The sequence below is a fragment of the Chelon labrosus genome, assembly GCF_963514085.1.
Source record: "Chelon labrosus genome assembly, chromosome: 18".
NCBI classification, from domain to species: Eukaryota; Metazoa; Chordata; class Actinopteri; order Mugiliformes; family Mugilidae; genus Chelon; species Chelon labrosus.
This window is the reverse complement of record NC_140351.1, coordinates 21,476,580-21,500,996: the sequence shown is the minus strand read 5'-3', so window position 1 is coordinate 21,500,996 and position 24,417 is coordinate 21,476,580. Positions and strand designations below refer to the sequence as shown.

The window sequence follows — 24,417 nt, the reverse complement described above, 5'->3', positions numbered from 1 at the left end:
TTCATTCTGGACCCGTGTGAAAGTCAAACATTTATCAACAACAGGTTTTATTATTCAAATCGTAACTGCAACAGGCATGTATCAAAAAGGTCAATACAGCAAAGCCTTTACAAAATCTGGCTCGACACCGAAGTCTTCCCAAAAATGGCTGTCGCAACAAATTGTAAACAGTTTTATCAACAGTCTTACAGCACTTACAGCAAAAATACAAATCAGCTAAAGTAAGAAAAGCACCTGTTATCGTTCAGTTGTTTAAACACAAACACAATTTGTGCCACTATACAGAATCAAAGTTGACAAACCAAACACAAAGAAATGGAATGTTCAAATTCACTCGACCATTTTGTTTCCGTACAAAAAATACGAAGAAAGAAAAAAAAAAAAAAAGGACAGCTGGAGTTGTTCCTCACAACAAAAAGGCAAAGGGATCGGACAGTGCATTCAAAGACAAGCACACCATGCACTTGATGGGAACAGGAGTTGGTTTGGTCACTTAGCATAGTTTGTGCATAGTTATAAGGCATCAATCGAGCAGTCCTTTAGGTTTCATGTGGCTGTGAGAGACATTCTGCTGAGAGGGAGTCTCCTTCAGTAGACCCTAGCCAACAACCTTGCACCGTCCGCACTCACCTCCCTCCTCCTCCTCCTCCCCCTCTCCCTCTAAAAAGAGACTGGCGAAACCCTGAGCGAGTTGAGTTGCGTGGAGTGGAGTTCCAGGTTTGAAGCATGTGCAGTGACTGACTGGTAGTCTCCAGTCTGGCAGGGAAGCCCCCCCACCCCGGAGTTCAGCCAGGATGCGGAAACGACGTCGGAAAAATGACTAATTCCAGTAATACCTTCACAGGATGTCTTGGAGAGGTCATGGAGACGGAGCTGCACATCCAACACCATCGTTATTTAGGAGTGCAAGAACACATGGTAGCACAGGTGGAGTCATTTATGGCATCTGGTGTGTTTGAATAAGGTTCTGCTCATGGCTTCAACAGTGGGATGACAGTTCAAACGAGTGGTTCTTCACATCTGTGCTTCGAAGGCAAACCGTGGAGCCGACATGATTCACTTCAGTTCAAGGGAAAGGTACAACAAACAAGGTGATGCGTAAACAGTCTTCGTAGAGGCAGCAAAAGGACTGGGCTTGTCACATTTTTTTTTTGTTGTTTTTTTACATGAGGAAGAATCAATACAAATGCAACACCGCATTACTCGAAAAGTCTTGTGGGAGGGTCTTGTGTCTCAATACTCCAGTATTCTCACTCAATTCAGTCCATTCTTCAAATCTTTTGTTTTCAAATGGCACTTCAAAATACCACAAAAAAAAGTTTTCTTCAGTTCTTATACTGCTTTCCCCTTTATGGTTCACCAGCAAAAAAAAAGTGGTGTGTTCAGTCAGTAATGCCAAAACTACGGTGGACAAATAAATAAAAACAAAGCAAATAAAAAGAAAATACAGCAGTAGCCAAATGAGGTATCTATGTATTGCTCTATGCCAAAAAAGAGGAATTTAAAAATTAAATAAATTAAATAAAATCAGTGGTTTTTCAAGATGGAAGGCCAAAGCAACAAAACATAAACAAGGTGTTACGATCAGGTGGGGCAGCGGCAGGGCTGCAAGCCGCTGGATGCCCCTCAGTGTGTGGTGAGGCCCCCGAGGCCGGGGTCGTGGGTCAGGAGGTTGAGGTGAAAGGGCACAAAAGGAGTGTCAGGATTCTCTGCTTCCCTGAGGTATTTTTTTGGAGCTGGTTCCTCCTGCGGCCGTAGCTGTGTTGCTGTCTCTTCTCACCGCGCCCTCTTCTCTGTCCGGGCCGGTTGCGCTGGGCTCCCCCTCCTCAGAGAGGGGGGTCTGTTCCTGCAGCAGGCTGCCCCAGCTGGCCTTGTTCAGCCCCATGTGGCCCAGCATGGTCTGGGACAGACGCGTGTCGGAGAAACGGGCCCACTCTGCGAATAGCGGCTCTGCCACATACGTCATAAAGCCTGAAAGAGGAGAAAAGATGCAGCTAAGCTTTAGATAGAACTCATGTAGAACATGTGAATACAGCAAATATCCAACCTAGCTGCCAAACTTGCCTATTTGAATGTTGCCAACTGTGTTCCTCTCTCGGTCACAAAGTGGACTCACTTCAAGTTTGTGCTTCTTCTCAATGTCTCCTGTACAAAATATAATACACAGAACAAATATGTGAACGGTTTGGTGGCATTATAAGTAAAACTATAACAGAATTCATCACGGAAAGAACAGAGGAAGGAATAGCAGATAAATGATGAACAATATACAGTGCTGCTTAAAGTTATTTTTGCGCCTCACAGATATGTAATATTAGCTCATTTTCCCAAATAAACTAACACACAAGTAGAATGTTTTCATTCATTTGCTTGATTTGGTTCTCTTCATCTACTTTCAGGTGAAAATCCACTAATGTTTTGAATCATTTTTATGAAGATATGTAGAAAAATTCCTAGGGGCGCAAGTACTTTTAAGCGGGACCGTATGTGAAGGCAGCAGACAGACAGATAACCTTGTTGGAAGAACTCCTCTGTCACTTTCTCGCTCCACTGTTTGCTCAGCTCCCATGGTCTGCAGGGATTACAGATGTCCGCACACTTCAGAGCCATCTGCGCGGGGTGGGAACAGAAACAAAATGAGAACCCAACCCTTGCTGAGACGCTGGTATTCTTGCGGCAGAGGAGGCAACCGGACCGACCTGCAGGAGGAAGTGTCGGTGGCTGGCGTTGGTCAAGCACAGGTTCTCCTGGTCCAGGTGCAAGCGAAACCTGGACAGGTAATCGTTCTGTCTGCTGATGTCCGTGGCCAGGATTAAGGAGCCCAATTCCCTCTCCAGGTTCAGGCTGAGGTGTGAGAGAGCAGATTTATTTACTAAGATGATCAGGTTTTTTAAGCACAGACTGTGGCATCTGTTTCTGTTTCTTTATAAAAATGTTTCAGAGCTGAAATAACTCTGTAAAACCTTCCGAGGGTGTGTGTGTGTGTGTGTGTCTACAGCGTGCTCTAAACAACATTTCAGTGTCAGACTGACCTGTCCTCAGGAGGCAAATGGGAGAACAGCCCAGTCTCTCTGAGCAGACCCACTGCTGACTTCCAGTGGTGGTTTTCCAGAACTGAGGTATTCTGAGAGTTGAAAATGGGAAATTGTGCACAGAGACGCTAATTGAATACATCATATGATGTCTGCACGCAAGTCAATTCATAAGTGAGTCAGGCATACTAAAAGATATAAAGGCTACGTTGTCTTACTCTATAGAGTGTGGCTAGATAGTGGTCAGTCTTGATGAGGAAAGGCTGGTTGACCCCAGGGTGGCCCAGGTCATGTGTGGCGGCTGCTAGGAGTCCCAGTAGGATGTCGAAGGAGGTCAGAGACTTTGCAAGCTGTATTCATATTAAGAAAATGGAGATTAGAAGGTCACAAAGATAATAGGGACCTAGACACACATATCTAAGTAGCTAGATACATACATAACCCTACATACCTATATACTGTGACTTACACACACACGTCTACCTACGTACTGTATATAAAAGCATAGATTTGGATCATATATATATAATTATATAATAAGTTACAGAGGAAAGCCCGTACTGAGTCATCTAGCTGGCCAGAGACGACAAGAAGAAAAGAAACAAAGAAACCTTCCTTTGACTTAAGAATAATTGAAGCACCAGCTGGGCACTGGGTAAAAGTTATTCACTTAAACGCAAAGAGAACCACAAAGTCTCGTCTGCATGCCTCACCATGGGTTCCCGCAGGTAGCAGTACATGGCCTGTGTGACATCTGCAGCATGGACAGCGTTGTGGTACGGGTTGTCGCTGTGGTAGTCCTCCTGAACCATAACCAAAAACCTCCAGAGTTTGACCATGTCCAGCTGGAAGAGCTCCACCAGGCCATACTGGTTCAGCAGGTGGTAGGTCAGGGTGATCAGGCTGTTTCCTGAACGCATATCAGAACGAACGAACATTATGCTTTCACCTTCTTCACCTCGGTTTTTCAGTTATACTGAATAAAGGAGTAATTGCAGTTACACATTGTTACTATATTATAACATACCAATCTATCGGGCCCAGTGCATTCCAGAGATTATTTTCAATTTTAAAATGCGTCTTCCGATCTTATTTTATTGGTCCACTTTCTCTCAACTCAAGCTGGCCTCACCTTCCCCTCTTATCATTTTCATTCTTCAAGACAGTTCAAGTCAGGGACAAGGCAAGAAAGTATTTAGAGGCTGGAAAACATTACTGTCAGCACAGAAAGTCCAATTATGAGCACGATACGCTTTCCCTATACAACTCGGGTGAGTCATGAAATTTTCAACCTTCCACATGTTTTATTATGATTTGAAATTCACATGAAAAGTTCGGAAAACTGTGACTTTTTTTCTCCAGTATCCTCGAGTGAATATAATCAGTCATGCTTGTACAAGCTAATGATTGGTTCCTCAGCCACTGTAGCACACATACTGTCTGTAGCTTGACTGATATATTAATTTGTCAAATATTTGCATTTAACTAAGGTAATTTCAGTAACCATGTCCATCTTCTTACCATTTGTAAGGATGCCAATATCAATTGTACATTTGCTATGGGAAAGAGCATAACTTTTGCTTTGCCAACGTCAACAAAGACATGACTAATCGAGCCAATGTTTAATCTTTTCCGTATCTGTCATCTTCCCAGCTGCTAACACAGCAGGTTTTGTGGGTCTGTATGAGTGACGCCTGCTTCCATTTGCAATTCAGTCCTGTGTCACGTTGTGGAAAATGATTGATATACAGACTAAATGATATGCCACTAACTTTAACACATAAGTCTGTGAGGTAAAGGAAAACCTCGACACCATGACTGACATTAAAAAAATACAGCACCAACTACTACAGCTTTATCAGACCCACATTTTATTTGCTCTATTAGGCGTAAGAGAGACAGCTATTTTAGGGCTCTAAAGCCAAACTGCATGTGATCATGATTTCATTTGCAGAGTAAGATGTAGTGATTAAGTTACAGAGCTAATCTTCATACTTCATCCAATAGATGGCACCAGTGGTAACACTTTGAATCTAAGGTGGGGGTGATGCTGGCTTGCCATACATTTAAAACAACTTCTCAGAGATATCATATTGTACATACCGTTTGTCAACCTATCAAAGAGGAAAATGTCAAAATTCCAGGTCCCGACTTTTTCCAGCATGCACTACAAGAGGAAGAAAATAGATGTACAGTTAGATGTGTGAAGCCAGAAGAAATAATAATTTGACTATTTTAAAAACTTTGTGCGTCATACTCTAGCCTGTCCAGTGTAATCTTCATCGAGTATGTGGAGGGGGATCTGCTGGGGAACTCCCCGCAGCAGGCGGGACGAGTGCAGGTATCTCTGGAAGCTGAGCAGTCTGTGGACCCTCCTTTCAGGACCAGAGCTGGCCGACGCGGATCCAAAGCTCAGCCGCGCTGAACACACACACACACACACACACACAAATATATTAAACTAAAGATGCCACTGATAGACAACAAATTTTTGGGGGCATGTTTATTTCAAAAGCTCGTTAGGCTGTGAGAATAATTTGGCCCGTGCGAGCTTGGTGGGGATCTGACACCAGCACAGCAATATACAAACAGTCGCTGCTGACACAGCCGCCCACTCATAAGCCTTTCGTCTGGGATCACACAGCAGACATGCTTTGTCAGTGGTCTCTCTCACACACACGCGCACACACGCACACACATACACATAGACACACACAAAGGCACTGTGTCTGAATAAACTGTTGCTGCCACCCGGAAAGACATCAGCATGAGGTAGGATTACTTTAGGGTCAAAATGTCAACATGTGCTCACACTACTTCTTTGTAACTGTTTGATATTTTCTAAAAAGCTTTCATTGAGTATGAAGGTGGGTATTTTATCACAAAGAACTGATTAAAAGTATGAACTAAGACACACCTCGATCTTTATCATCGTGTGAAATACTGCGTAAAAGCACTGCACAACCACCTGGCAATCTTGCTCCAGAAAAACAAACTGTGTATATCTACAGGTTGACGATAATAAATTAAATCAACTGGGCTTGGATTCATACTCACTATGAAGAGTTCGGAAGTCGATGCACAGGTATGGGTGGGAGCTTCTTCGTTCCGGTTCAAATCCAACCTGACTTCTCACTCTCACATCTCCTAGAAGAAATCAGCACTTATTTCCTCAAGATTTCATACTGCGTGCAAAGAAAGGCGTCTGAATGTGCTCGGCCAAGTAGTATTTACGATTATATGCTGGAATTTATCTTGCTTATGCGCCACGAGGATGGGCTTTACCACATGACAAAGAACAGAGCACTACAATAAGACAAATGGAACTGCAAATTACCAACATAGCTGACACCCAACCCTTTTAAGCCAGCCTATTTTCCAAGAGCCTCTGTCAGGCAGTTAATTTCTCATCCCAGTTTCTGTCGTCGGTCCTTGTAAGGAGCCGATTCTGGTTTGCTGGCAATGTCTAAAGAGAAGAGAATTTAGTACTTAATAATTGCCACTTTTGCATTTCTGATGTAAAATTAGCATTTTTCCTCCCGTGTTTGTTGCAATGTGGCCTGATATTATTGCACAGTAAAAACAGATTCCATACAAAACAACAATTTTTATTTTGTTAAATAAAATAACATCTTTGTAATTTTTGAAGGCTAACAAAATAATCAATCTCCAAATGAACTGTCTGGGTTTTTTTTCCAAGTCAATACAGTAGCTGACTTAGTGCAGCTTGGAGTCTAGACAGAAAACCCCCATGAAGCTGTTCATGACAATTAGGAAGTGATCTGCCTGATAATCATTGAAACTGAAGCAGGGCATAAAATGTTGTGGTAAAACCCATCATTTTGGTACTACTAGCAAACTAAAACAAGCAAAATGTGTGACTTATTTTGATAATACCAATTGATCTCGTCCTGGTGTGTACTATCCATGTGCGGGCACAGTCACACACAAACACACACACTCCCATGTCCCAGAAAAGGAAATTCAATGGACAGACAAGTCAAACAGCTGAGCATGCAATGCCATGTCAGGACAGTCTGCTCTACCATTAGTTCTCAGAGCCACTGCGAGTGATCTATAGTCGATCTATGACTGTTTTTAGTAGTCAGGCAGAGGAACGGTAACAGGCTCCAGACTTGGACCCAACAGACGGCGGCCGGCCTGCTTGTAGACTGCGGTAGGGAGCAGTGAGAGCACAGTGAGGCGACAGGATGGTGCTGTGACACTGATGCAGTAAAATGCCAGTCAAGTTGCTAGACAAGTGCAATGGTGTGTTTCCAGCAACGGCACTTCAGATTGTGTCATGTGTGCGTCAGGATTAAAAAGCAGTCACACAAGTGTGTTCCCACAACCAGCATGTTGTTACTTACTTGCAAACAGCTGTTTGAATACTACACAAGCTCCTATCAAAATACCAAAAACTAAGAATTACTATTCAAGGCAAGACGACACTAAACATTAAAGTACTTTGAAAAGCTCTTTGTAAAGTTTTTGACATGAATGTGGAGAAACTGCAGTGGCGTTTCACGTGCAGAACATAAAATACGAAGGAAAAACCAACAACAACCAGACACTACTATTCATGCAGTCTTAGCACTGAGTGTGTGTCCATATGTATATGCATCTGTCACATCTGCAGATGCATGTGCAAGGGCTCAGCACGTGTGTATGAGTGCGTGTGCGCTTGTGTGATTAGTGTGTTTTGAGTGTCACGGGGTCCATGTTTCCCCCTACGGTGCATTAGCACTGCCGCTCCAGGGTGGATGTAGGTCATGTCATTATAACTGATGTGGCGAAAGCTCTGAGTCCTGCTATTTGAAAGCGCATCAGCGTTCACTTGGCAGACTGAACCCTGGCCCGGGCAAACACCAGTCTGCATTAGCGTGCCTCTCCTCACACTCAATTTAATATAAAAATCTAGAGAGACAGATGCTTTATGCCAGTGACGTACGAAGCTGCCATCATATTTAGCCAAGTAAAATGATTAAAAAGCTAAAGCTCCTTCGGTTAGCGCAATAAATTGCTGTTACTGAGACACATGAGCAGTCAACTCATGATCAAGCTGGAAGGAAACAAAGTGTAGTATTATGAGAAACCTAGAACAAAAGTCAAACAGTTCGACCAAGTAACACAATAAGCCCTACACTTCCCTTGCTGTTTAATACTTCCTACATATGTCCAGAAAAACTACATAAAGAGACGAAAGTTGCATACCAGGGTGCATTCATATTTAGTAGAAAGACCTCAAGATATGACCGAGCTACAATTGCACCATTAAACCCGATAACCTCTTATTGATCAGGAAGCTACGGCTGATCTGTTGTCTTCCTAGATGCATTTGATTCCATCTATATGGCAGAGCAGTGAGCCCTTCATCCTCTCATCCATTTTCTAAAATGCTTATCCTATTTAGGGCCACTGAGGGCAGATGGATACACGCAAACACTGCGTGTACACAAGTACACAAAACTACACTTGAGTCTGTTTAGGGTTTAGATGAAATGCTGTACTCAACAAATCTGATCAGACTACAAAGACACTCAACTCTACAGATGCACACAAACCTACTGTGACTGCAGGATTAGAAAAAGGCCATTGACTGAGAGGATTCTGGTCGTGCACTTTTAGCGCTCCCTCATCTCTTCATAATCTCCACGTCCCTCACTCCACTTCTGATCCATCCCTCTCACTGCTTTTTTTTTTTTTTTTTTTTAACGCCACTGCGTATTAAGAAATCATCATGATCATGGAAAGATTTACATGTATGGGAGGTGTATGTGTGTGCGTCTCTACTGTAAATGCATGTGTGTATGCACCAAAAGCGGGGAAACACTTACCTAGCATGCGAATGTACAGCGCTGTTTGGTCGGAGCTGTCGTAGGAGATGGCCCCTCGTCTCTGAATAAACATAAAGAGACAGAGATTTTACAAATATAATTATACAATTATATTGTTACAATTATGACCAGCAGTGTTCAGCCCAAAATTAAGTGAGTGTATAACAATCCCATCTCTCCAAAACACACATTTTAACATGCACGCAGGACTCGATAAGTGGCGGGCGGCGTGGCGCTCTTACTGTTGGTTCTAATCTGCAGTGTGTATGTGTGTGCCCTGATAAACATGTTCCAGCGCCGTATCATTGGCCTGATACCGCACTGCTATCAGTCATGTGAGAAACATGTGCTACGTGGAGAAACACGCACAAGTACACAGCATTTCCCATAAATAGAAGTTATTTTGTCTCCCATCCAAACAGACCTGCCCCCGCCCAAGAAGCTTTCTGTGATATTTTTACTTCTTTTTGAAGGTCTCAGGACTGTTTAAAAAATGCAGAAAGGGTGCAAAATATATTTCGGAAACAAATACTTCCCTATTCTGATGTCAGCACGTGACTGAAATTGAACACCAATAGGAAGAGTTGGCTAGTAACTAGTAAAAGTTCATCTAAATCTAAATTTTGATATGGCACTTTTTGGACTAAGTTAGGACATGACTGGATACATTATATGATAATCCTTTAACCTCAGAAATCACTTACAACGTCTTTGTAAATAGTGCATTTCTATTGGGAATGACGTTATCAGACACACCAAACTGACATCAAAGAGCTACTGACAATGTCGGTTGACTGTGTCATCACCTCATGTTGTCTATGTCTGGACCAAGAAGTTACACAAGAACACACCTGAAAGAGTACAGCCAACTGCCAGCTAGCACATGCCTGAAAGGAAATAACTCTTCATACCAGTAGGTGTCAGTAGTCTGCATTTGTCATTAAAATGGAAAACTGGATGAGCTGCAATTAGCTAGGAGGCTGAGAGACCCAAACTCTGGTACAGAGATGTGCTTTCCAGAATCATGCTCATCAGTTGATCTACAGTTCATTCGGTCTAGATGATTATGTTGTTGTGAAAACACCAGACAGAGATACAGAACAAGAAAATCCTTGAGGTGTGTTTTGGTGTACTTTTGACACTTTTTCTTCTTGGTTTTCTAAGGTGAACAGCCAGTCAGAGTGATCTCAGTCACCATTTCTGCAGCAGATTCAACACGCTGAATTGGCAGAAAAGCTGGAGAAAAGGGTCTGGCTGCACACTGACTGATGGCTCAACAGTGGATAACTCAGTCGATGTGTCACGGCTCTATTAAATAATCCAAACAATACACGTTTTAAAAGTGGTGAACTATGATAGGCCACAGCCAGGTTTACCAAATTCACATTCAGACATTTCAGACAAATAAGTTGTGAATATCATTGTTCAAAGCATGGAAGGACAAGGACATCCCACACAATGTAATTTAGGACCAACTTAAGTGAAATCTATATTGATGCTCAAATTTCTGCTGACATACCATTTTTACTGCCAGTAAATGCCATAATAACAAAAGATAATAGAGGTTTTACTTAAACTTTCTCAGACACTGGGTTCAGATTTACATACACATATGTTTGGGTTTACTGAGCATAAATGAACTTGAAACATCAGACAGGAAGTTAATTGTTTATACTGACTTATCATGCACCAAAAATGTTCTGGAGGTGCATCTTGTGATGGGCTACAAAAGCAAAACAAGAAAATAACATTTATTCTTCTGAAATTATATTTGTTCTGAATATGGGTGCTCTTATCGATCGCAGAAGCGGAACGAGTTACCAAAACATGGAAGGAGATTCCAGCAAAAATATTTGTGTTTGCAACAATATCCAGTGTGTCCCTGAGCAGGAGGCAGCTGCAGCAGAGCTGTCACTATCACAGGGGTAGCTGTATGTCTGTTGTAACTGCATATTTGCTCTGTCGACAGGCAGCTGCTCAGGGCTGAGGTGCTGGCTCACCTCCCTGTACACAACACACATCCTGGCCCCCCTCCAGGCCAACTCTCCACTCTCCCTTCTCGGGCTACCCTCGTCTAGGGTTACCCATTCCACGGGGAGCCTGCATAACTGGCAGTTTAGCTCACTGACTGACTGGATGCCAGACAGATGGCTGTCTAGTGGGACAGACTGTTGACTGTTTGGTGAAAGGGCCGACTCAATGGATAACCCCAAGTTATACTGGACATCTTCACACAGTCTGCGAGGCTTCCTTAACTTCTCAACTAATGAAAACCAGAAAGTTATTAAAATGCTTGAAAGAAAATTTCATTACATTAAAGCATAAACAAAACACTGGAAGTGGGACAAAAATCCAGTAAAAGTTATATTTTGGCTTTCAGCTATAGAGTCTGAACCAAGGCAGTGATGGGCCTGATTAATCTGTCATGATCTAGGACCAATTAATGACAACACTCACATAACAAACACAACACACTTGCTTGTACACTCATTACTTCATATCCTTGGGATTATTGTGAATCTCCAGCACACATACCTGACAATATCTGTGTTTTTAAGCTCATGACAGTCGCCAATCCAAAGCTAATATTTTACCGGCTAGCAAACAACTTGAGTCAGGGTGGGTAATGTGCAAAGCTGTATTTTAGTGTAAACAAGACCCTGTGTTGACACACGGCACCAGTGTTTAGTGTGAGCATTATAGATTGTGTGTATGTATGCATGGGCAGTGCGTCTCTGTGTGAGTGCGTGTGTCAGGGGGTTGTATCGGCTGTAACATGCGTGGGAACTGTATAATGCTGGCTCTAGGGCTGGGAATGAAGAGTGACCAGCCCTGCCAACACTTGCCCAAACAAACCTTTTGGCCAGAGCTTGCTGGAAAGACACACACACACACACACACACACACACACACACACACACACACACACATACTACAGGGCCAGACACCAGTTGGCACTTACTGCCATGTGCTCCCTTGTGCGCCGGGTAAGAAGTAGGCAGCATTGCACTTTGTCAATGTCACATTCCCACTGTGAACAGAGGGGAAAGTCACGTTTTACCCTTGAAATGACCAGCCCACAACACACACCCCTGCCACGCTTTGCAGCATCAACACATACAACACCACGCACCCGTGGTCCTGTCGTGATTCGACAAGAAACTGAAGCGCTTTGTAAGCTTTGTGTGTTTGGGATTTATGCTTCACAGTTGAGGGTGACGGAAGATAAGGGAGAGACATGCAGGATGTCAAGGGCAGGACTTGAACTCAATGTTACATATGCAAAATGAATTTGTTGAACGACAGATTTGCAATCATTTTTGTATGCACTCATTGCTAAATGGTAGCAATATAGTCCAGCACTGGTTAATAACCTTTTTTTAACGCATTTGCCAATTCAGAACTTGGCAAAGGCATTTTCATTAAGATTTAACAGAGCTGAGGTTACAGTAAACCGATATGCAGGTTTTGAGTAAGAAACTCAGAGCTTAACACTTTGTATAGGTACTCGAGCATGGAAGCCATCCCGAAATAGAAATAGAAAATAGAAAATAGATAACTTAATTTGGTGGGGGAAACTCACCGTGGAGTCACTCCGTTCAAAATCCATTAAGATTTGTTGGGGCCAATCAAGTTGTTGTTTGCTGCACTTCATGTGTTGGTGGACAGAAAAGTAACAGTGACCTTGTTCTATAGGTCATCTGGACGCTGTTGAGTTAATTTAGTTTACAACAAAATAACTGTAAAGGACGAACATTTAACAGCGATAAGTATATTTTTCGCGAAGCACACATCACATTATTCGTTGCTCGGACCGGTTGCACGGCTATTCAGTCACATGAACAGTTTGTGCCATTCGAAGCATCCCAACCCAAATGTCGTGTTACCAGTTTCATATTCTAAGAAGAATTGAGGCTGGCTGTACTAGGCTAAAGGTACTTAATAAAAGACTTTCATGGTTCAGTTGTAAACTCGCAAGTTTTAATTATGAAGCAGGTGTATGTGAAACAGCTAGATCTCAATATCCAACTATTTGCTCATTCTGAAGTTATTAAGTTTCAAATTAAGTGAAATCTTCAAACTGAGCAGTGACAAAGGCACTGTGCTAAATATTCAGTTTCAAACAGATGACAACAACAAGCATGAAAAGTTACTATAAGGGTGTATTTAGTAGGCTATTGTATGGTTTGATGGTATAAACATAGACCATACTAGCAATCAAGTTTAACCAGTAACAAAAGATGTTTTGTAGCTTAATACTACGTATAAATAATATATTCATCTCAGTCTGCATTTGGAAGAATGCTCTTTTTAATCTTTGCAACCTGAATCTGAATCTCAACCCTCAAAACCAAAAGCATGCACCCATATCACAGATAGTTATCAGTAATGCTAACAGGTGCGTCACAGCAACGGAACGTCTGCCAGCTGATTACAGACTGAATGACCAAAAAATAAATAAAAATGCAGATAAAATACCTGTGTCAGTCTTCATTCCTAATCACCATCTTAGCCACAAACAAAAAAGAAATTGTTGTCTGTGAAAATGGCTACCAGGGAATGCATTGGAATAACTAAAAAAATTAAAGCGTCTTTTCGACATAACAGCTTTAGGAACTAATGCTTATCATCAACGCAAAATCATGCTGGTTTGCCAGTTTGCATTCGACCCTTAGTCTCAGGCATCTGAGAATTGCGATTAAAAATTCTACCAATCGGTTTTCCACTGGCGTTTTATTTATTTTTGGGTTCATGTAAAATGAAGGTATAACGGGAGACATTTGGCTCACTTGACTACAAAGCAACAGGATCATTATTTGTCCGTCTCTTCGGCAAGGCATTAAATCTTCATCTGATCACCTGAATCATCACTTAAATTGACCCTTTAATGGACATTGGATTAACAATAGAAATCCATGGATCCATTCTTATAGAAAAAATATTGTATAACCTGTAGACTTAGCATTGAAAATTGTGGTTTTTCAAAGACGTAAACATATATTTGTCAACTGTATGTTCACGTCTATAAAAAAAACACAATTCCAAGATTCAATAATGGCAATAATAACAAATAAAAACGGAAAACTGGTGAAAAGACAAGCCATTAGCATAGCCGCTAACATTAGCTGCCTTGCCTCCACGTTACCTCTAGATTCTATTATTAGAGGTTTTAATGTTTTTCTACAGAAAGGGCTATTGTTTGTCTAGAAAGGGTCCAACCTAAGCTTATCACACTACCTACATTTTGTTCATTTACTTGTCTAATTTGTAATGGGTAACTGCAGTGTGAAGAGAGGCCATCAATATACTGCAAAATAGAATAGAATATTTTACAGAAATTAAATTTTAGAATTACAACCGTACATAATATTAAACAAATAGCATTACCATGACGTACACTGTCCATATTTTTTCTTTTTGCTTTGGTAAAGCTTCACAAATTTAAGAAAAACTATTCCTATGGGCGCCTTTAACAAATGGATTTGCAGCCCCTTAGTGTCTGCTTGCAGCAGTCTGGGAACAAGCTCATTTCTGTTTGTTTGGGAGTTTACCGCTAGCATAACAGTCCGCTCATTGTGCTCCCTGCAATTCCACATAAGCTCGTTTACATACTGCTCTGTTTCTTATCTTGGCTTCATCTCACGGCCTGGAGTCACAACACTCAGGTTTCTGAGGTCAGGACTAGAGGTCAGAACTCCTGACTTGTGTGACTAACCCCGGGGCTTCAGTGTTTGTCATTTTCTGTCACAGGTAGTTGGATAAATGCAAACAATATCACAAATGTTTTTAAAAAAAAAAAAAAAAAAAAAAGTGGACTTGTGTGACCTTGCTGGAGTCTGGTGGTTCAAGTCTGACGAATTTCTGCGTTTCGTCCCCCTTAAATCAGAAGACAGCGAGGGAGTCGCAAAAACTTCAAAACACTTCAGTGGCTTTTTCAAACACACTCTCTTGTCAGCACAGCATTGTGATCGAGTTGATATCACAGTCTGATGCCCTTTGAATGGTACTCAACAGTCCAGCGCGCTGTGCCGCATTCTCACACTTCCTTGTTTCAAACACAGACGTAAAAACCTGCCGTTATGTTGTTAAGTTTTAAAACTGAGTTTTAACTCAACACAGTCCTTTTACAGGCAGCACGTCAACTGTGCCAAGCAAATGAGGAAGCCAGCAGTAATCCTATAAACTGACATATCAGAAACAAAGCAGTGTACACACGCACACCGCAAACACATGTAAATTTCTGAGATAAAAGCAGCTGGACTCAGCGCGGTTTCATAAACTAAAAGCTTCCTTCTGAGTTATGACCTCTTGCAGCGCTTTGCTGTGTGGGATGGCACATTCCAATAACTGAGTGCTAGGCCATAAACACAGGCAGGTTTGGAGTGTGTGTGTGCCAGTCCCTGCATACACAAAACCTCTAGATAGAGTCTACCTGTTGGAAGAGTGTTTTATGAGTACACTGTCGACTGTGACACACTCCAGCTGCAGTGCATTTCTGAGAGAGGACTGCTGGTTGGAGGAGAGGCCTGGGGTGAATTGGCCCCATGCCTTAGCCAGCAAATGAAAATGAGTGTTCTCGCTGAACAAAGCAGCATGCTTGTCGAGCAGTAATATATCTACAACCCAATGTTTTTTTTACTGGCGGGTAAAGTGTCATAAAATGATTTAAGCCCTTTTTTTTTCCTACAGAGGGTGCTTTAAGGGCTGGTGTATACATGTGCTTTTAGCAGTGCTCTATGAAATAAACACAGATAAGGGGTGGGAGGAGGGGGAGCTTTTACTTTCATATTCTCACCGGCTGGCTACCCTGCACAGGAATTTCATTCATTTCAAACATCATCCCCAGGCTCTAATTGCTTCTCGAGGCCAGCTTAATGCCCTCCAAGCCCCCAGCCCTCCTTGGAAACTTATGAGGAGGGCAAACAAAACCTAGGTCTCCAACCAGTGTGATCTGTCCATGTGTTTTAAAACCAGTAACACTTGTAGAAATATTCTTCTGCTTTCCTGTATACTCTCATATGTCTATAAACCTACAGCAAATATAATTAAAATTCAGCCACAGTAGTCAACATCGTGTCGGTTAGTGTGTTGATGTGTGGAACCACATTCTCACGGCCGATTGCACCCGACACTGCAGCACAAAAACAGAATGGTCATGTGATAGGGGCCTCCTTACATAGAGAGAGAGAGAGAGAAAGAGACAGGCTGAGAAACATGGGTAGTGCATATGTTTGAATCACAGGATGTAAGGTTTTGCTCCAGTTTATTTAATAAATAACATACGTCTCCTTTAATAACAAACGGCGCTGCACACTCCAGCCCATTCAAGCAAATTCAGCTGAAACCCTAGGTTTTGGCATCGCGGGGGTTAACGTTTTTGTGAAAGGTTGTGAAACACTAGGCTCAGAGTCTGAACAGCTCCTTCAGCATTCTTACCACATCCTGAAACTACGTCAATCTGATGGCAATGCACAGAAAAAAAAAGACCTTATCGGTTCAGTTAAAATCAACAAAGTAACTCCCTTATACAGAAGCACTGTACTGTATTCCCTTATCAACTTCTGCACAGAAACATCCATAGTGTGGATGAAACTAGTGGCGCTATCTCCGACCCTTATGCACAGGCTTATCATCATCCTCTGAGTCTAAACATCTAAAATGAGATGGAGCTGATTTAGGGTCAGTGGCCACCACTCTCTTGATGATATCTCTGACTATGATATGATGGACTGAGCTGACAGCAGTGTTTACAGACTAAGCTGCTCTCCTCCCATTATCACCAAAAGCCATGTGACTGCACAGGCCCCATCAATACTGTGCATCTGTTTATTGACTTGTGTATTTTTTTTTGTCCTTTTTTGAAAAGTTCCAAGTTAAACAGCTTCATGACAACCATGTGACTGTGTCTTTTAATCCTGAGCCCTGACATGTGCATCATTTCTAATATTCGTGCAGTAATGCCGTGCGTTTTTTATACAAAAACGTGTGTTTTGTAGTTGAGATGAGAACCACATGACTGTTTGCCGTGTCCAACTCCTTGTCTGTTCTTCCTGGTGCTTTCATTTTGCACCAATCTGATCTGTCTCCATCCTGTGTTTACCTTTGTCTTTTTCAAGAGGAGCCTGAGGGAACCAGGATGCGCCACTACATTCAAGCAAAATTCAAACTTATCTCCCAACTCACTTTTGGGAATTAATCAACAAGCAGCATGCATTGTACTAAAAAACAATGGCGGCATTGTAACGGATAAAAGGAGCCCATTTATCTAATGCCATTGCTGTTTACAACGCCTCTTCAACAGCATATTTACACCCAGTCATAAGCATTCCATAACCACAGAGTGACATATTCTTCTGAGACTCAGTCGTGCCTTCAACCCTAGTCTTTCGTTCTCTGTTTACAAGAGGAAATGTCTTCATCTGTGAGGGAAGAGGAGGGAGGGGTGGAAGAGAAAAAGAAAGAAAGTGAGGGAGCTTGTGAGTGAGCGGAACAAGATAGCCAGAGAAAGAAAAGAGACTGAGACTCCGGCCATCTGTGAGTCTGGCAGAGAGCCAAACCACTGCCCACAGAGCCCAGGCACATGCCTAACTGCCTCTTTCTGCAATGGTAGTCCAGCCCTGCTTCCACAAACAACAGGCCTGTGGAACCACACACAAAAACACAGCAGCCACCAAGAACAAATGCACCCTTATGGTCATAAATAGGGCCCGAAACACAATATTTGTAGAAGTGTAATTGCTCAGTGACAAAGGCTGAGTGACACTGCTGCATGCGCGCATGCATGTTCACCCAATTCAGCTAGTGTTCATGATGGAAAAACTACAAATGACAGCAGGTCTTTATGTTGAATTACTCCGTCTGCTGCTGTTTTAGTTTTGCACCATGTATAAAGTGTTTGTAAACTCCACACGACTTATTGATGTTTCCACCAGAAACATCAGGCTGATCATCATTGTTTGCTTAACACGGCAGAGTGCACCGTTTGTTGCAAACGCCCCATTTTTTTCACAACAAAGGAGCACAATGACAGTGCACCTCATACTGGCTGACTGAAAAGGAACTCTGGCCCGCTTGAGAAATCAACTGTTGAACCTGGCAATGAGACACAACAGCCTGAAACTTGCTTTAAGATGAGCAATCCAGCATTATCCTGAGATGGATGCTCTCTTGAGGTTTTGGGATCCGCTCCAGGGAACTCTCCTTTTGGCTGCATTTTGAGAAGCAAGGTTCAAGAACCACCAAGGCGCAAAGACCGTTTCAGGCCCTTCGGGGTTAGTTTTATGAGGAAGAGCGTGACAATGGAGTGGTATGGTAAGTATGAACAAACAGAAGAATAGATAGAGGACTGGATGGCCAGAGAAATCCTGTCCAGTTAACTCAGCCAACATTTCAAAACATCTCTTGGGGAAAAAAAAAGAGAAAAACAGACAAAGTGGAAGTGCCTTTGATAGACTAGGCTATGCATTGGTCTATGAGGGGGCTGCCTGTGAGGATGGGTGGTAGGTTCAAAGCGGACACACATGGGTGGTTATGTGGAGCAGGGTCCTGCACAAAGCACTAATGGACGGCCCATTGAAGAAGAGGGTAACACAGTCAAATACAGTGACTTAATGCTTGGCTAATGGGTTGGGAGATGCCATACAGCGCTGTGGGAAATTCTGTTCATGAGCAACTAGCGGGATGTGACCCAAAGACATGAGAATACACCCACTGCTTTTGTCCAAAACACGATGAAGCAATAGCAAGGATTTTTTTCCGATATTGAAAAAGTGACTGATTTCTCACAGCTAACATTGCACACACACACACAGTACCCTTTGCTTAAACTCCTGTACTGGACGACGGTCTAATAGTAAAAAAAATGACTCAATGTTAGTGACTGCACTGGACATGCACTGTACTGTGCTTGCTAGTTTTGCTGTATACATGGTCAGGCAGTCAGGCAGAACATGACCTCACAACAGGAAGACTGCTGTTGCGGCCCACCTTTTCTTTTCTTCTACCACAGAGCAGGTGAAATGAACGGAGGCACGTTTTAAAGAGTTCAAGACTCAGAAGGCAGAAAGTTCAAGCGTGACCCAGTGATTTATGTTTCTTCTGTCAACGTGTCAGAGGACGTCAACATAAATAACAGTGTGGCACGTTCCTCCTGACAAATCCCAGGAGTAAACTAGTATACTTCAGCACCGGGGCTGGCTAAAGTGCAAGCCAAGAGGGAGGCCTTTTTGTGTGGGAAACACAAACACAAAGTTGGTTTTGGGAGCTGTGTTGTTGAGGGTGTTTTAGCTCACTAAGGGATAAGAATAGGTGTTCACTAGGGCCTAAATATCCTGCAACCACCTGCAAGATTCCTGTGGATTATTCATACAGTTGTTGGAAATAAGCTGGTTTAAAGGCCCGCGTGTTTCACAAAGCTAACCCCACCGCGCCCAAATGATAAAACAATAAAGATAAGTGTAAATATTTATTTCTCTTTTACCTGTGACAGCTGTCTTGGATCAGGAGCCCCGAAGAGAGAAGAGCTGGAGCTGAAACTAATGGCTCCCCTCCGGCTGAGTACATGTTTGGGAACCGGCCTGTCTAGAGGCAAAACCGGCAGCTGATAACATACTTCCATTGAATAGTCAGGGCTGGATCCGGATCAAAAATATAAAAATAATAATAATAATAATAAATCAAATACACAATGAAAAAGATAATAGATGCAATGCGAAAAATATATATGAATTAGAAGATCTCCACAAAAGCCGGACAAAAATAATCTTTCAATATTGTGGAGACGATCCGATATCGAGCTGCAAAGTATTTCTGTTCATTATGAGCGACTCAAAACTTGTCCAGATCGCCTTCATTGATGCTGCGTCTCGTCTAACCCCCACCGTTTTACCTCATTTGGTGTCATTCTGTGAGGAGAGAGAAAAAAAATATATATATTTCACGCTGCTGTTGCATTTGCCCCTTTCCTTCTCATTTTACTCAAATCCGGGCCCACGGACGACGAGACCTTCTTGCCATTTTCTGGGTCTTTATGAAATCGCTTCCTCATTTTCAAAGCAGAAAAAAACGTCCGCTCGTTTGGGCTTCGTGGCGCTTGTAGATCCGCATATTACATATCCCGATATGAAAACAAAAGGCACGACCACTTCCAAAAAATGTCATCAGCATATCATATTCTCCGTAACACACCGGCGGATGAAGAAGAAGTGAGGCAGCTCCAGGATGTGAGAGCTCGCCAGTCGTGGCCGGGTGGGCTCTCTCTCATTCAGACTCGAAGCACTGGCGAGATCAAATAATCAACATGTAGGGCTTTTCCGTCTTTTTTCTGAGGCTGCATGATGAAGGAGCAGTTGTCTAATTCACCGCTGACCGTGAAACACAAAGTGTCTGGCTCAGAGAGGGAAACCCCGACGTTCATCTCATCTACGGCGACTCCGCTGGGGTTCAAATGAAACGCATTGGCACGCAGCACAAAACTACCGACAAAATAATAACCTACTATGTGTTTATTTCCCCTACAACTACCTACCTATCGCCCTAAACATTAGCCTACTGTATGCTTTTAAAGCGCACACCACCTGCCTGAGATGGTGCTGTTGGAGCTAGCAAAAAAAAAAACCGCCCTTGTCTGGGCTCGACCAATCGCGTGAAGGCATTTGGTGTAAGCTAAACGTTGATTGGACGACGCCGTTTGGAGAATACAAAACGACATTAATGATTGGCTGTGTGGCCAGGGCGATCCCAAGACCTATATGAGCAGTCGTTCGCAGACGGCGTGGACTTTCTCAAGGGTATTCCTCCACAACGGGGCTTGCCCTGCAGCGGTCCACATCATTGCCTGTGATTACCTTCCTCTCATGAGTCATACTACTTGGGAGCTGAGACTTACCAGGAGTTTGAAACACCAGCCTAGGAAATACAGCTAAATGTTGCATCTCTCTTTGGCTGTGGCAATTTGCTCCATATGCTTGCATGTGGTGACTCAAGGCACATGTAAATTCCACTATAAAGTTGACTCATTTTATTGTCTGCACGCAATGTTTGGAGTTTGTGCCGGCATCAAAAGTGTCTGAGATACTGGCGAGATCATTTTTATGCACAACAGGGCATTGATGACCTCCAGCCGCAAATAAGTGCTTCCAATAAGTCCCCAAACATACTACAACAATAACCACCCAGAAGATTAACATTTTGACTGGAGGTTTCTCTGCCTTGTCCATATGCCGGGGGACAATGGACGAACCATGGCAACAGTCAGGCCCAGTGCCAATGCAGGCGTAATCCCCTCCCTCCCCACTTCCATGGGTCTGAATGTTGCTCAGCAAAATCACACCCCCCACAAAGAGGTTATGCATCTTTTCCAGGCAACTAAGGCAACACACAAACACAAATGTTGGGCAGACAGTGGCAGGAGTGAAAAAACGACCGCAATAGCCGCCTCAAGGAGAGTTTTTGACTATGTTATTTTAACAGCTTGCGGTTGACAACAAAAAGAGAACTTTTATTTGAGTAACAATCAACATGTTTCCCTAAAAATAGAATGACACCAATTGTGGAATAACTTGTGGCTAAGAACGCATACATAGCCTTTTAATGTGATGTAAACTGAGACTTTTCCTGCGGTGTCAAACTTGTTTTAAGCAATTAATGTCTTGCCTTTCAAAAGGTATCTGTTACAAACACTACAGAGATGTCAGCTGCACATTTCTGTTGCTGGTTTTACATACAGTTCACGGAACTGTTGTTGCCAGACAACTAAAACTGCTTGATCGGACATATGACTATGTCAGTGGCACGTCACATCTGCATGGACGCGTCAGCACTTACTTTACAACCACACCCTCTAAATATACCTCAAGGAAAAGGATTTAGGAAGTATTTCCATTCATTAATTTCTTCCACAGCCATTTATTTGCCACATACACAAAAACACAGCATGCACAGACACACAGCTTTGCAGCAGGTGTGTTTAAGTGCTCCAGCATCAGCCTCGGGAGCTTTAGTGAGACAGGTGAGGTGCATACATGCTGATTCCCCCTGGGGTCACAGGTGCAGTATCTGCATGCGAGACCCCCAATGCTCCATCCCCCCAGACTCTAGTCTTACTTACAACTCACATGAGACAGGCCGCAATCCGCTGTGGTGTCTGTAATTGAGTTACCTTTTACCCTCTGAAGACAGCATGAGCATCACTGGAGTCATTATCTTTTCCGTCATGCAGCAGTTTTACACCTATAGACGAAAAGATTCTTTATGCGAATCTGTCAAGAGACACACCAGCGCACATTAACAGACAGACCTACGTATGCATGCACAATGACACTCCTGAGCTTTTAATACATTTATTTAAGTAATTCACATTCTCTAGTCTGTACTGTTATGATCATCAGGTTGAAATTAAAATCCAACAGTGTACTTTAGTATCAGATGCCATTATTACTGCGTAAAGATGTGTTACTGTGTATATAGAGCCATCTTGTGGTGAAAAGGAGCACTTACAATGAAAAAAACGTTAAGACGTACTATAAATAGTAGGTTATCAGAGTGTATTAATTGTGCAGCAAAACTGATTACATTTTTAATAGTCTTGTACTGTTCAATATGCTAACTACTACACACTACATTATGGATTCCAAAGATCTTGCAAACCTTGCACATCTTGGTGCTAACGCGTATAATTTGATGAAAACTTGTATTTCTGTCTTATAAAAGTATATAGAGCTACATATTATATAAAATTAATTAGCCCAGAACAGTTGCACTTGGTACTGGTCATGTGTAACATAAAAAATGGTTGTTTATGACAGCAGTGAAAATCCTACGGTGACGACTGAGGTGATGTCAGTAAGCTGCTGTGAAACTCCTGGACATAACCTACCCTCTTCCTACCACTAGATGGCACCGTTTGACTGTGTTAAAGGCCAGTGGGGTTTGCAGTCACTTCTCCTACGTAGAAGCTATGGTGAGTATGTGATCAGCGTGAAGATTCAGATAACTGATTTAAATCTGCAAACAGATAAACTGCTGAGCAGAAGCTGAAGTTTAATTTTGAGAATCAGATGAAACAATAGACCCTAAACTCATTCGTAGGTGCCGGTCTTCTTAGGGATTTAAATATCAACCATGAACTGTGATGCCTCAGGTCTAAGTCTAGGTCTGTCTTGCTCATTTCCTGAGATCTCTAAAACAGAGCTATAATAAAGAAAGAACACCTTAGGAAATAATTTGTCCCTAGGACTTCTATGAATGTCTTTTGTGACAATAGATCAGTTAAATGTCGGTATGCTGACTTCATCCAAGCTGCCACTAAATAAAAGAAACGTGATGATACACTTCTCCGTCTATCTATTCCTCCCTTATAGGGGTCTCTGTACATAATGTAAAACTCCTCATTTAACAATGTATTTAACTTCAATTATCTGGACAGTACGGAGAACGTCAAAGGATTCATGATGATAGCAGGATTCTGCATGCTTACTGCATCCTTGGTTCAACCTGCTCACTGCGGACATCTTTTGACGTGTATACACGTCAGATGTTACAATCACCCCGCTTTACTACACTCTGAAGTTAAGTGTTAAAGAAGGCGGACTGAACTTCTCGTGGTTTAGAGGGTATGAGGTTTGAGCCAAGCTGAGGCAAGCACTTGAATGCTGAGTGCATCTCACTTTCCCATGACCACGAGCTGCAGTGGCGCTCGTTAAAACAGGCTGACGTCTCTTTTACGTCACTGTATGGGAGAAGGTGTTACATAAAGAGTGGAAATCTGCTTTTCATCTTTCTTGTGATCAGGACACCGTATGGTGTTTTACAAAAGAGTGAGGCTTTATGTTATGTTTGTCATGCAAATCCAACAGTATATTCATCTTCACTGATGCACATTTTCGGTGGGAATATAGATATTGTGGTTTAACGTTAACACTACTCTGATATCCTTAAAAAAAGTTTTATCAGCATGAGCTACTAGTTTAATACAAGATATATGACAAAAATAAGTATACAGTGGTCTGTTTTACTGCCTATACCACTTAGTAGTATGGTGGCTGGACTCTGGTTTTTGTGGCTGTTGTAAGTATATTTTTAAATTACCCTACCATAGTTGAACAGTGGCTGCTTGACTTAATCTGTTTCTCATCAAATTTTAATTCAAACAAAATGCAAATCTGCCTCAGTTCTCTTTTGTAAAATGCTCACTCATATATAGCTGGAGATACGTTTTGCTTAAGCGAATAATCTATGCTCTTCCTGTTTTGATTCACGCTTGTTTCAAGTTGAATATTTGTTGCAGTTTGTTAGAACAAAAGGATGTCAGTGATGAGGACGCTGTCAGAAGTTTCAAACAAGCAGGACAAAGTACTCCCACCTCAACATTCACTGGTGATGTGAAACAAAGGAGAAGTAAAACAAGTATGTGACAATTATGTATGATTAAAAAACATGTCTATGTCAATTTTAATTTAAATTACTTGCTTAAATCTTTATAATATTGTCAATTTCCTGGATTTGAATTTAGCAGGTAATGACAAACAAGAACGTCCTAATGGAGGAAA

At 42.3% G+C, this 24,417-nt stretch overlaps 1 protein-coding gene across 5 annotated transcripts; it reads right to left on the bottom strand.

Moving 5' to 3' along the window:
* Window positions 1-159: 159 nt before the first annotated feature.
* On the bottom strand, window positions 160-20,421 carry pde7a (phosphodiesterase 7A). Of its 5 annotated transcripts, none has more exons than XM_084566341.1 (13): window positions 19,758-20,421; window positions 19,350-19,500; window positions 8,870-8,930; window positions 6,090-6,179; window positions 5,290-5,453; window positions 5,136-5,199; window positions 3,746-3,942; window positions 3,251-3,382; window positions 3,033-3,124; window positions 2,700-2,844; window positions 2,514-2,610; window positions 2,065-2,145; window positions 160-1,971 (listed from the first exon to the last, which is right to left on the bottom strand). In XM_084566341.1, exons 1-13 carry the CDS (start codon window positions 19,760-19,762, stop codon window positions 1,700-1,702), a joined length of 1,551 nt encoding a protein of 516 aa, XP_084422467.1. In that variant the 5' UTR covers window positions 19,763-20,421; the 3' UTR covers window positions 160-1,699. The 5 variants fall into 5 exon arrangements, with proteins under 5 accessions (XP_084422467.1, XP_084422468.1, XP_084422469.1 ...); XM_084566342.1 differs by having other exon boundaries at window positions 6,090-6,176; XM_084566343.1 differs by having other exon boundaries at window positions 19,350-19,773; window positions 19,875-20,421.
* Window positions 20,422-24,417: the final 3,996 nt, after the last annotated feature.

Coding starts and splice junctions, on each gene's coding strand:
- pde7a (XM_084566341.1), bottom strand. Junction 6,180..8,869: donor GCTGTACATTCGCATGCTAG/GTAAGTGTTTCC, acceptor GATTTCTTCTAG/GAGATGTGAGAGTGAGAAGT. Junction 3,383..3,745: donor GCTACCTGCGGGAACCCATG/GTGAGGCATGCA, acceptor ATATGAATACAG/CTTGCAAAGTCTCTGACCTC.